This window comes from Anguilla anguilla, chromosome 18, assembly GCF_013347855.1.
Source record: "Anguilla anguilla isolate fAngAng1 chromosome 18, fAngAng1.pri, whole genome shotgun sequence".
Classification (NCBI taxonomy): domain Eukaryota; kingdom Metazoa; phylum Chordata; class Actinopteri; order Anguilliformes; family Anguillidae; genus Anguilla; species Anguilla anguilla.
In genome coordinates, this window is record NC_049218.1 from 10418334 (window position 1) to 10431276 (window position 12943).

Sequence of the window (12943 nt, forward strand, 5' to 3'; positions counted from 1 at the left end):
GACTCAAAATCAGGGAAGATTTCACGCAGTCTCATTCTGTCTCACTGAATGTCTCTCTCTCAATTCAATTCAATTCAATAAGCTTTATTGGCATGGTAAGGGTACACTTACGTTGCGAAAGCATACACTCACCTTTTAACAGACAGGCAATAACAATTTAACTACAATAAACAGAACAAATATATAATCCAGACCACAGAAATAAAGTTCTCTCTCTCTCTCTCTCCTCCAGGTGATGGAGTATGAGAACAGGATCCGGGCGTACTCCACGCCGGATAAGATCTTCCGTTACTTTGCCACTCTGAAGATCATCAGCGAGCACGGCGATGCTGAGGTCTACATGACTCCCCAGGACTTTGTGCGCTCCATCACCCCCAACGAGAAGCAGCCAGAGAGTGAGCTCCTCTCCTCTCCTCTCCTTTCCTCTCCTCTCCTCTTCTCTCCTCTCCCCTGTCCTCTCCTCTCCTCCCCGCTCCTCCCCTCTCCTCCCTTCTCCTCTCCTCTCCTCTCCCCTGCCCTTCCTTCTCCTCTCCTCTCCCCTGTCCTTCCTTCTCCTCTCCTCTCCTCCCCGCTCCTCCCCTCTCCCCTCCCCTGTCCTCCCTTCTCCTCTCCTCTCCCTCCTCCTCTGTCGATGAATGGTTAAAGATTTACACTCCATTACTACTATTGTAATTTGTAGCTTGACAAAGGCCCGCGTCCCATTGAGCTTCTGCCTCTGACCTCTGAACTCCTCGCTGCCCCGCAGGGCATTGTGGGGGAGGGTGGGAGGGTGTACAGTGCAGTGGTAGGTGTATGTGATTTGGGGGGGGGGGCGAGGGGGGGGTTGTGATTCATGGTCACCTTGCTCAGCAAAGCGAGACGGCTCCCATTGGCCTGCGGTCACAAGAGGGTCGTTTCCCTGTGGCCCCGCCCACCTGCACGCCTCACTCTCTCTCTGATGAGCTCTGGCAGCTGCTGAATTTCATACCTCACACCATACTGGCAAGCATGCGCCGGGAGGGGTGGGGTTTGCTAGATTCAGCCATCTGATTGGCTGGAGGTAGAAGATTGGGGGTGATGGTTGAGTGGTGACATTGTGACATCGTGATCTCCAAAGGAGCTGAACTAATTGCTGTCCCTGTGAAACTGCTAAATGTGTGCTTGGGAACAGCTGTGTCCGTGCAGACTGCACCCCGCTCTACACTGCTCCGTATGGGACAAGCTCTGCTGCCACCAGTGCTAACTACAAAAATATGTACTTTATATATCTGGTCTTACACACTAAACTAACTACACACTAAGTTTAACACTAAAAGTGGAAAATCCCAAAGCGGGATACGCACGTTCACGTCACGTGTGTGTGATCAAGTCAGCCACGTTATGCGTTCAGCGATTTTTTTAAAGCTGTTTCGCAGCAAGTGTGTACCTGTGTCTAGGCGTGTCCTCGGCTGTGCGAGTGGGTTGGTAATTGTCTGTCAGGGCATGTCCCTGCAGGAAGGCCCCTTGGGGCCTGCAGGTTAAGGAGCCCCAGCGCAGGCAGGCCCCACGCAGGCTCCCGCCCGTGTGTGTGTGTGTGTGTGTGTGTGCGTGTGTGCGAGACGTGACACGGCATGCGCTAGCCTCTCTCCCTCCGCATTCAGCTTACTACAGCAATACCGCTCGCCCGCCAAGTGTGAGATAGAGAGACAGAGTCTACCCCTGGGCCCCCCCCCCCCGCCCCCCCGGAGTTATACAGTGCCATTACAGAGTGCGGGGGAATCCAGCTCGGGCCGGTCCCCGGACGTCCTGCTTATTCTAATGAGAATTTCAGGCCTGGCTGCAGACTGATGAAATGGTCTTTGTTGTTTTCTGCATGAACAGTTTTTTTTTTTTTTTTTTTTTTTGCTTTTCATTTTGAGCAGCCCCTGGTCATGTGAGAATGAATTAATGATGAGCCGTCTTTAAGCCGGCTTCATCTGCACTTTCTGTTCTTTTTTTTGTTGTAGTTTTTTTTTGCGTCCGTGCGCGAGGCTGGCGAGACCCCCCCCCTCCCCACCACCCCCGCAGCGCCCCCCCCCCCCCCCCCCCACTACATTAATAATGCAGCTACAACTCCTCTGTTGCCGTTTAGTCGATAGCGATTGGTGGGCCGGGGCACAAGCTGTTGATCTATTGATAAGTCGCGGTCGATTCACTCCCCTGCATTGTGTGCCTGTGAGATAATCCAATTGCTTTAAGTAGAGGAAATCCTTCAGCCCCTTTTCTCAAGTTATGCTGGTGTGTGTTTTTTTTTTGGGAGGGAGGGAGGGAGAGTGGTGAGTGAGGAGTGGCAGGCTGCAGATGGGCTCGTATTGATTACATCTGCCACGCTGTTCCTTTCCAGGGGGATGGTGCTGGTTTGTATTCTCAGGGATAGGAGGGATAGAAGCTTGGGCTCCTACTGAAATCAGTAACGCGTTCACGTGGGGTCAGTGGTTGGGGTGCACTGTGGTTTGGGGCGACTCATACTTGGGGAGTGATGTAACCCTGTTTAAGTAGAGCGGTGTTGTGGTCAGGGAGGTGCCAGTGTTTTGACTGTGAAGTGTCTTTCCTGTATTTCAAAACAAACTTTTCCCCCCCAGGAGGGTTGCACGCACACACACACTCACGCACTCACACACACCCACACACACGCAGACACATGCCTTCACGCACACACACACACACACACACAGATGCAGCATGTCAGCATGTACTTCACTCATCATTAATAAAATAAAGTAATAGCCCAGTGAAGTGAGGAGGAGAGGAATCCAGGCGTCTCTCAGTCTAGCGCTTCATTTTAAAAAGCGGTGTCTGCGCAGCCCTTACTCCCCCGTTTGCTGTGAGAGAACGCCCGGGGGCCGGCCCTGTTACCCGGCCCTGTTACCCAGCCCTGTTACCCAGCCCTGTTACCCGGCCCTGTTACCCGGCCCTGTTACCTGGCCCTGTTACCCGGCCCTGTTACCCAGCCCTGTTACCCGGCCCTGTTACCCGGCCCTGTTACCCAGCCCTGTTACCCGGCCCTGACTGCTCCAATCAGGCAGATGTGATGAATCTATAGAAACAGCTGCTGTTCTATCTCTCTGTGTTTGAAGTGTTTGTGAGCGACAGGGTGGATCATGGGACCGTGTTTATTTAAGAAAGCTAAATTTACAGCTCTAAAAGGAGCCGTCCTCTGTCCTCTCTGCGAGAAAATGTTTTTTTTTTTCCGGAGGGGAAAAAAAAGTGATGGAAGTGATTTACAGTGATGGAAGCGCTCCGAGTACGTAGCAATTTGATCCATCGCAGGTCGCTGTAGAAGCAGGTGAGTGCACTCTCACCTCAGCGAGTAGAAGCTTTCCATTGGTGTTGCACTTGCGTGCTTCTGCTAAGGTCTGAAATGACACTGGAGGAGCCGTTTACCGCTCAGTTGTTGAGCTCATCATTAAGGACCACCAGAGAGAGAGAGAGAGAGAGAGAGAGAGAGAGTAATGCCCCAGGATGTGCTGCGCTGGTGTCTTTCGCTGGGAAAAGCACAAAGTCACAAACCCCCCCGTTAATCTTCCCCGTGAATGAGGGAAACCCCCTCGGCCAGAAAGCGTTCGGCTGGTCTCAGAGCGGCATTGTTTTTCGCACAAACGAATAACGTACAAACGAATCGGCCGTCGAGTGACGCCAGAGTTAATTTGAAAGCGCTCCTGTAAGGAAACGTTGGCTAATGGCCGCCATTAATCACTGGAGAATGTCAGTAACTGCAGCAGACGGCAGAATGGAAGTCTACAGCGCTTGGTCAGGTACGGGGCTGCTGTGCGCCCCCTGGCATGGATTACGTGTTTACCGAGCTCTGCTTGACCTCTTTACTCTCGCATCTTTCAGGTTTTTCTTATTTTTTTATTAACGAAGGCTTTCTTTTTTTCTCCCCTCTTTCCCCTTGCCATCTCACGCTCTCTCCCTCTCTTAATCTCCTAGATTTGGGTCTGGATCAGTTCCAGGTGAAACGGTTTGACGGAAAGGTAAGCAGTCGGACTGCGTGTGTGTGTGTGTGTGTGTGTGCCCGTGTGTGTGTGTGTGTGTTTTCTGTTGAGTGACTCCAGGAGAATCTGTTTTAATGAAACCTGTATTTCTCTCCCTCATGCTGGACCAAGGGTTTCTGTCTCATCTTTTCTGACTGTGTGTGAAATGTCCTCTTCACAGGCATAGAAGGAGTGTCAGTTTGACACAACAGCCAGCTGATCACAGTGCAGATATTTTATATCTTAATATCGGTGTTCGATTAAGCTGGGCTGTGTCCTAGCCCCGCCCCCTCCCCTCAGTGATTTAGTGCTGTTTCACTGTGAGGAGGGTGGAGAGCAACAGAGGTTTGTTCAAAACCTATGAAGTGTTTGGGTCGGCCCCTGGAGTAAAGTAATTGGTCGGCCTTCCCTGTGACCGCGCGTTGAGTATCTTGGAGCCGCTTGATCTTTGGAGCGGTCTCGTGGGACTTGGGTGGAATTAGGCTGTTGCGTGAGCTGGAGATTTGCAGCTGGTCCCCTTGAATCAATCACGTCTCGTTCTCTTCTCCACAAGGCCACTCGGTCCCTCGTTCCGTAACGTCTGCTTTTTTCCCTGCCCGGTTTCAGCTCGTTTGCCAGTGTTTTTAAAAGAGGCGGAGGCCAGTTGAGATTGAAGGCCCAATTAGACACTCCCCCCGGTGGGGGTGGCAGAGAATGAAACCGATTCCTGTCCGCTGAGCGAAAATTGCTATCGGATGTGAATTTTCTCGCTATAGTTGGAACACCCTTGAAACAAAAAAAAGAAAAAACATTTTTAGTTTAAGAGAATGGCACTATACGCCCAGTAGTGACTGTTCAACAAGTTTAGCCTCATTTTGCAACCGTTTGACGTCCGCTAGCTTCTCGGAAGGAGCTTGCCGGAGCAGACATCTTCCCAAATCGCTGCGCACGAGGCCTGGCACGCCGAGCGGGTAGAGGTGTTAATTTGAGGCACAGTTTCAGCGTGCGCTCTGGGCTAAACTTGCGGGGCAATTAAAAGCCGTTAAATTTGTGGAGCGGGTTGTTTGGCTGTAAGTGCAGAGAAATGCTGCTCGGCGAGATTGTGGGACTACAGGCAGTCTTAGGAGTCCTGGCATATAGCGGCTCATTCCCGCCTCACTGATGCTAACAGAGCGACTGACGGATGAGGTGCTTAATTGATTCGCTGAGGGCTGGGGTGAAACGGGGGGGTCTCTGGTGCACAGGTCCCTCGGGGTTTGAGCTGGGCGGCCGAGCCCAAAATGTTCTCTCTCTCTCTCTCTCTCTCACCGCTTCCTTACTCTCCCTGTACTACAAGCCTCCCCTGACCCTGGGTGCTGCCCCCCCCCCAGAGCCATAGAGAGCTCTGTGGGGGTAGGGGATTGTTTGGCCATTAATAACAGTGCTATTTTATTACCCCCCCCCCCCCCCCCCATCGGCCCCAGGGTACAGGGGATGAGACATAACTCTGCTGTGCTCTCTGCTATGTCGTGTCAGAAGCAAACATGCAATGGCAGCTGTTCTGAAGCCCATTCAGTTAACCCCTCTCTCTTTTCTCTGGCTCCCTCTCCAACCCCCACCCCGTATCTCCTACAAGAGCCATATCTCTTACTCTTTCTCTCTCTTGTTTTATGTTCTATTTCCTTGTTTTATCTTCTGTGTCTTAATCTCATATTTCTTTTCTTTCTGTGTGCAAAGTTGGGCCCCAATGTGCCAGGTACCCTGTAATTGCTGAGCTAATTGGTGTTTAAATTCCATCAACGTCAGAAGCAGCTGAGCCACAGCAGGACCCATTTCAGGAATGTGAGTGTGCAAGCAAGCCCCCCTGCTAGGAGTGCGCTGCCTCGGCCCGACCTGGTTATATGGCCTGGTTCTGGCCTGGTTCTGGCCTGGTTCTGGCCTGCTTGCGTTCGTGCAGTGGGAACGTGGCCGTGCACAGGAACCCGGAGGACCAGGTGGTTTGTGTGTGTGCGTGAGGGCCATGGCATCGCAGGCCTCAGGCTCAGAGCAGGACACAGCAGGATTTATGGCCTGTGTCCCGTTATGCAGATCCCCTCCGTGGCGCGTCATTTCCCCGGGAAATGTGCTCGTGCGCGGATTGAGGACGCCGCATACGGCCTCCGTGGCCTCGCGGCTGTCTGGTCCCATTCATTATCGCTCTTTATGGTTCAGCCTCTCAGCAGAAACCTCTGCTCTCAATCGACTCTTAGCCCGACGGCCCTGAATTCCACTTCACGCAATGGAAATTACTGCGATGAATAACAAAATCTCTTTTCTGAATTTCGCAGTGTGTTTGTGTGTGTGTGTGTGTGTGTGCCCGTGTTTGTGTGTGTGTGTGTGTGTATGTGCGCACATGCTTGCCTCATCTGCTGTCCTCTAGTTCTTACTGCATTGTGGTGACAACCCCACAATTAGTGTTAACCTGTCTGGCTCGGGTGTGTTACTGTATAACAGTCTCTGAAACTCTGCTCTGTCTCTCTATAAATTCCTAGCCTCTGGTCTCTTTCCCCCCCTCCTTTTCTGAACTCCTCGCTCTCTCTTTATTAACACCTCCTCACTTTTTGCAGCTTTTTAATCTCTCCGTCTCCCCCCCCCCTCCCTCTCCCTCCCTCTCCCTCTCTCTCTCTCTCTCTCTCTCTCTGCTTTTCTCGTTTTCTCTCTCTCACCGTGTGAGATGCACACCATTGTTGATGTTTTAATGCTGTGGTACTTTTAAAAAATTGTTGATTCTCTTGTGCTGGTCTGCTACTCTTTTACACTCCTCATAACCAAAGAATCCCTCCATTCTCTCCACTTCTCTCCCCTCACCCCTTCCCCTGACCTCCCCCTGCCCCCCCCCCCCCCCCGCCCCGCCCATGTACCACCCCTCTCTGCAGGACTTCTGGCAGGTATGGGGCCAGTGCCTAAGCAGCATGTGTTTGCGTGAGCCTGACTGACAACTATGCACCGTTTAAAGAGTTAGACTCTTTCTGTCCCCTCTCTCTTCCTCTATCCCTTCCTCCTTCCCTCTCTCTGGCTGGCGGGAAGGGGGGGAGGGGGGTCTTTCAGAGTCGCCATTGCAGATGACCAGCAGATTTTTAAAATTCTTTTTTTTTTTTTTTTTTTTTTTTTTTTGTCAGTGGCAGTGTAGGCTGCAGGTTTGATTCCCAGGCTGACGGGGCACTGTCTTTGTGTCCTTGTGTAAAAGGTGCTTATCCTGAATTGCATCAGTAAAAATATCCAGCTGTATAGCTGGAGTATATGTACAGAGAACATAAGTGATGAAGTCGCTGTCGGAAAAGCGGGTCTGTCTAAAATGTAAATGTAAAACGTTAATGTAAATGTCTTGCACTTCAGCAATCACTTTAGCTGAAGTCATGGCCCCAATTACACCCACATCCTCTCAGCAGAGGACAGCAGTCAGGAAATAAAACAGTGAAAGAGTATTCCATTTTATTAAAAATCATTTGAATGGTAAAAAAAGCACACTTCAGAATATGTATTAGCCTGCTGTTTATGGGAGCAGAACATTAGAGCATTATTATTATTGTATTGTAAATTTGCGAAACGTTTTTTTGTTTTTAGTCGATTTGAAGGCCGAGGCGGAGCAAAGCGTTGCGTGTGGAGCTTCTCCTCGGCGCTGCCGGGGCGGGTCTCTCCAGCCTGAGGTGCGCTCTGTCACCGTCGCCTGGGCCAGGCCGGGCTGGCGGGGGGGTGCGGTGTTTCTGACGTTAATCACATCGCCCCCCCCCGTTAGCCGCGGTCGCTTCTGCTATTGCGAACGCCTCTGTCTGCGGTCGCCCTGGAAACCGGAGTGAGGATTTAGACGCGCGTTTTAGCTGCGCTATGGGCGTGTGAGGAGTGATGGGCCGTCAGCTTCAGACTCTGGGTCCTCAGTCATACGAGGTGCACTGCGCTGTATGGCCTTAGCGGCGGGGGGGGGGGGGGTGGGAGTGTGACCCCAGCGCCAGGGACGGCCCTGCTGGATTAGTCAGGTAAACCGTGGCTGCAGGCCAGGGGCTATAGCAGGTCGGGGCGCCCCCGGGGGGGACCATGCGACGTGAGATGTTCCTCGAGTAGTGACACTGTCGAGTGTCTGGGCCACCTTTTTTTTTTTTTTGAAGGAGGAATTTTAAAAAAGGCGATTTGTCCTTCCTTGACTGCTGCTAACTCTCTGCTGACTCTGAAAGAAAGAGGCTCCTCCCTTTTTCAGCCCTTCCGCCTGCCCCTCCTTCTTTTCCTGCCTCAATTATTCCTTTTTTCATGCTTTGGCACTGAAGCTCCTTCCCAGCATGCAATGCTCAATGCCTGTGTTTCCAGGAGAGAATGTAGCAGTGGGCGTGGCGATAGGTGGCATGGCACCGCCTCTCTGTGCATGTTGGCATGACAACTCAGAGCTTGCCCGACACAGGAATTGTATCAGCCAGCAAGAGTGAAAGCGGCTTATGTGGGTGTGCTTTCAAAACAAAGTCAAAGATTAGTATTTTAAGAAACAACCTTGGCAAGTTGCTCTGCGATGTCACCATATTACTGTAGAATGAACTGCTGTCATATTCCACTGCCTGGTGGGGGGGGGGGGAGGGGGGCGGCGCCTGCCACTCATCACCACACGGAATGCTGAGGGAATTGCTGCCGTGGAAACCGGCCTGTTACCTTATTGCTCAAGTTGTTGACCAATTGATCCTCTTTGACCTTTTAAGTTTCAGCCGGGAACCCTTCGGAGGACATCGTCACACACGTGCATACACACGGGGGGGGCAGGCTGCTCCTGGGCAAAGCTACGCCTAGCCCCCGTGGCCTGTTGGGTTGGGTTGGGTTGGGTTGGGTTGGGTTGCTCTGGTTTGGGGAGGTGGAGGACACAGAGTTCTTTGCCTCCCTTCTCTTGGGCTGCTGTTGGCCTCTGTATGCTGTATGTTGATATGTTAGAAATGTGGCTCTGTGTTCTATGTCTTGACACTGCAGCATCCTGACCCTGTAAACCGTATTTTCTACACAATAAGGCTGTTAGCACTGTCCACAGGGGTAGGGTCAGGGTTAGCCTGACGTACGCGCACGCAAACGGCCACTTCCACATGAAGAGATGCACTCGCTTTAGCAAACTCAGCGGGCAGTTCCTGGCAGTTTAGGCTATATGAGTCTGTCCATTTTTTAAAAGCTCCTTTTGTAAATCGTGCCACCCGTTTGAGCGCTGCACAGTGCGCACCTGTGCAGGTGTATTTCTGGCTCTCTGGTGCTGTCACCTGCAGCCCAGTTACTATTTTACCGCCATGCAGGCCGCGCGGCGCTAGGAGAGAGCTAGCGCTGGTTAGCGATGACGGCGCCGGTTAGCGCCTGGCTACCTGCTGCGTTGTTGTGAAGTGTTGTGCCCATGGTAACAAAAGGGAACCCTGGTCATCTAAAACTCTAGAACTCTCCAGGCAAGACGAAGCAATTACCGAGCTCCCTGTTTTATGCTAACGGCGCAGACGAGGCTTGAAACGGCGATGGGATACGGTCTGCGTCCACCAGGAGCACCTCTAACCCCACGGCCATTTATCCCTCCGCCAATTACTGCAAATAGGTCCGACTGTTTAATTGGCGCTGGTTCCTTTCATGGCACGGCTTTCTCTACAGTACTGCACGAGCACTCTTCAGACATAATGTGCTTTTCCATTAAAAGTATCAAACAAGGCAAATGGGCGCAGTTGGGGGGGAAAATATGATAAACCTTCAGAGCCGAACTAACTAACGTGCCCTGCGAATTAAGCTCGATAAGCTCGGTTCGTAAGGTTTTAGAAACCGGTCTTTATTGCGGTCGTGCCCAGAATGCATCGCGGCTCCGTACTGGGGTGACAGGTACGGCATTATGATAGCTGGCCATCTGCATGGGCACTTGTAAAGAGTTTATTTTACAGAGTGTGCGTGCTGGGGAAGTTTAAGGGCTTATCACTGCCTGAGCTATGGCTTTGATCATCCATCAGCCGGCAGCAGGCTCTCTTTGGAACTGATGTTCAAGTGCGAATGGCCTGTGGGCTGTAAATATTTATGTCACGCCCTTTAAGGGTGACCGGTGTCTGGTGTACACTGACCCGGTTCGGTGCTTCTCACGCAGCGGTTGTGGACAGGACTAGGGCTGGGGCTCACCTAGGCTCCCGTATGGGCATGGTTTCAGCCCAGGCCAGCTGGCTGTGGGCCTGCAGTTGGGGGCGGGGTCACTCCTCTGACTCTGCTCAGACATGACTAATCTACAGCCAGAGTGGACTCGGCCTGGGGCCTGAGTTTGCTTTGGGCCCGGGGGGTGTTGGGCAGAGGGGGAGATGCTTCAAACAGGCAGGTCCCCTGTCCCAGCCCTGCCTCAGACGGGCCTCTTCCGCCTCGCCCAGGAAACAGGGACGGCTGCATAAACCTGCTGGACAGGGACGGTATTGCAGTCTGTGCCGGTGATCTTCCGGGAGAAGGCTGTGGAGGGCTTTCGGGACGAGCTGCAGATGCGGGCACTAGTTGAGCGCTGTAAAATAAGTTGAGCGTTGGATGATGCGTTGTGCTCGCGGGCACTAGCTGTGCTCCCGCTACACTGCTCTGCCTCGGGACCGAGGGGCGGGGGATGGGCTGCTCATCCCGGGCCCCTGGGCGGGGCTCTCAAGCTGTCTGTCATGTAGGAAAGGCGGAGATGGAGGGATGGTGGGACAGACTGTGTTCCAGCAATCCCTGACTGTGTTCCTCCAATCTCCATGGCGACTGCTGCATTTAGCACACGCACAAACCGTCCTACGCTACCCCTCTGTTACAGTCCAGGTGTCAGTTACAAAGTGCAGCTAGCCTAACTGAACACAGCGATGCCATAGAGCTCAACAACAAACAAAAGGCTAAATAGGTAAAGGTTGCACAAAGGCTTATGAAGTGAAAACAATGGCATCCAAGTAATCTGATCGTCAAATAGTAATCTGATACAGTAGTGCACTCAGTAACAATGACAGAGACTGTTGTAAGCAAGCGGAGGAATATAGACAGAATTGTCCTGTACAACAAACACACTGATCTGTTACCACGCACGCACGCACGCACGCACGCACGCACACACGCACACACGCACACACGCACACACACACAGATCTGTTCCCCAGTCTGCGTTCCTCTCCCTGAGTTAGCCGGGCCCGGGGTGCTGATAATAATTAAAGGGCTCATTAAATAGCAGGACTGCACGGCTCAGCTTTTGGGGGGGTGCGGTGCTGGACCTGCGGCTGTGTGGACCAGACCGGGGGCCCGGTCCAGCGGGAGTGCAGTTATGTGTTCAGAGCCTCCAGAGACGGCTGCGAAAGATGATAAAGGCTGCCATATAATTAATCGAATCATTCGCTCTCTCTCTCTCTCTCTCTCCATGTACACTTATCTTTATATCTTCTCTTTCTCGCCGTCGCTCCGTTTCAAATAACCGGTACCTCCAAGTGCTCTTTGAGGATGTAGCTTTGATTAGCCAGTAATAGGTACTGGTCCATCTCGTCCAATAATCGTAGCAATAACGATAACAATACTAATAATAACGAATTGATGTGGTGCTTTTCATGGTCTCAAAGCATTGTATAGCAAAGGGGGTAAAGTCACCTAGACCACTGCAGTGTTACCCCCACCTGGTGCATGGTAGCCATTTTGAACCAGAATGCTTGCTACATAATTGCATCAGCTTAGGAAGAGAGGGAAGGGTATTAATGAACCAGTTAAATTGGGGTGGGGGGTTAGGGTCAGGTGGCAGTTTGGGAATTTTGCCTGGATACCCTACTCTTTTTCCAGGAAGTGCTGTTGCCTTTAATAGCCACACTGCACCAGGAACTTGGCTTAGCATCTCCTCTGGAAAAAACCATGTCTCCTACAACACAGTGTCCCCGTGTCTTCCCAATGGCATTAGGATTGGTCCCAAGTGAAGTTGGCCACCCAGTGCCACTTCCACCAGTTTTCAGCAGGTCTCCAATAAGGAGGTCTCCAGTGAAAGTACTAACCAAGCTTGACTTCAGCCATTTGGCATTAGCCATTAAATGGTACATGGTTTGCAGACAAACTGAAATATCCCTGTGCAGCCAGGCTGTGCGGGGTGCTATATTTCAGAGATGCTAAACTTAGATCCTGACACACACGCTCATTAAATATCTCGCGGCACTACAAGGGTAGGGACGTTAAATCCAGTTTCCTGTTCAAATTCCCTAGCAGGCTGTCTAAGTGTGGCAGTGTAATCATCCCCTGTGTAGCTGGCGGGCCGTGCGCTCCGTGGAATTCCCCATCTGACTTCCTCAGGTCACGACTAGCACAGAAATCAGATTTTCCCTCATTTACTTCTCATTTGCATCAGTGTAAAAGAGAAATTGCTAATTGGCTGTCCATTGAGAACATTCTTTCTGCTGGGCGTTCAGTTAAATGTTACATTAAAAACAAACATAAAAGCTGCCATGTGAAACAATGTCGAGGGCGCCGTACTGCCGGTCACATATGGCCAGAGCCATCACAGAGCTCTCCTTGGTGTTGTATTTGTGTGGAATTGTGAAGTTTAGATTGGCGGTCTCTTTTGGGCGTTCCCGTCGGGCGGAACTTCGGCGGTATTTTGGCGGTGTTCGCGCGCGTCCCGTGACGAGGCGGTCATGGCGGCCTCGCTCTGGGCGCGCTCCGTGCTCGGGCTGGCGTGACGCCCCGGAGCTCAGTCAGCGTCTGCGCGATCCTCATTCCGCCCGACGTCCCGGTGGATTAATTAAGTGTGCAGATGGACCATCCCCCGCCCCCACCCCCACCCCCGCCCCCCCGCGTGAGACATGGCACGGGATGGTGCGGGCTGCCCACACGCGAGCCGACTGCAGACTCTTCTCGGCCAATCGGGAGCTTCCAGCTCGCAGCTGTTTCGGGACGGACGCCGGCGTAGGAATCTGGCTTCTGAAAGACGCCCGGCGAGGATCGCGCTCGGGGAGCGGCGCCAGACCCGCGCCGTGCCTTCCCCGCGGCCGCCTGCCGCCTGCGACACACCCTACCCACGCTCC

At 52.4% G+C, this 12943-nt stretch overlaps 1 protein-coding gene across 4 annotated transcripts in view; it reads left to right on the plus strand.

The window, feature by feature from the left end:
* The window catches only part of micu1 (mitochondrial calcium uptake 1), a 34900-nt gene that overhangs the window by 11102 nt on the left and 10855 nt on the right, over nt 1–12943 (plus strand). For 2 of the 4 annotated variants that reach the window (XM_035400571.1, XM_035400572.1), the window contains exons 4-6: nt 233–395; nt 3928–3971; nt 6845–6856. In XM_035400571.1, coding sequence (XP_035256462.1) covers nt 233–395; nt 3928–3971; nt 6845–6856 — 219 coding nt within the window. The remainder of the gene's footprint in view (nt 1–232; nt 396–3927; nt 3972–6844; nt 6857–12943) is intronic. The other 2 variants (XM_035400573.1, XM_035400574.1) reach the window with 1 other exon arrangement.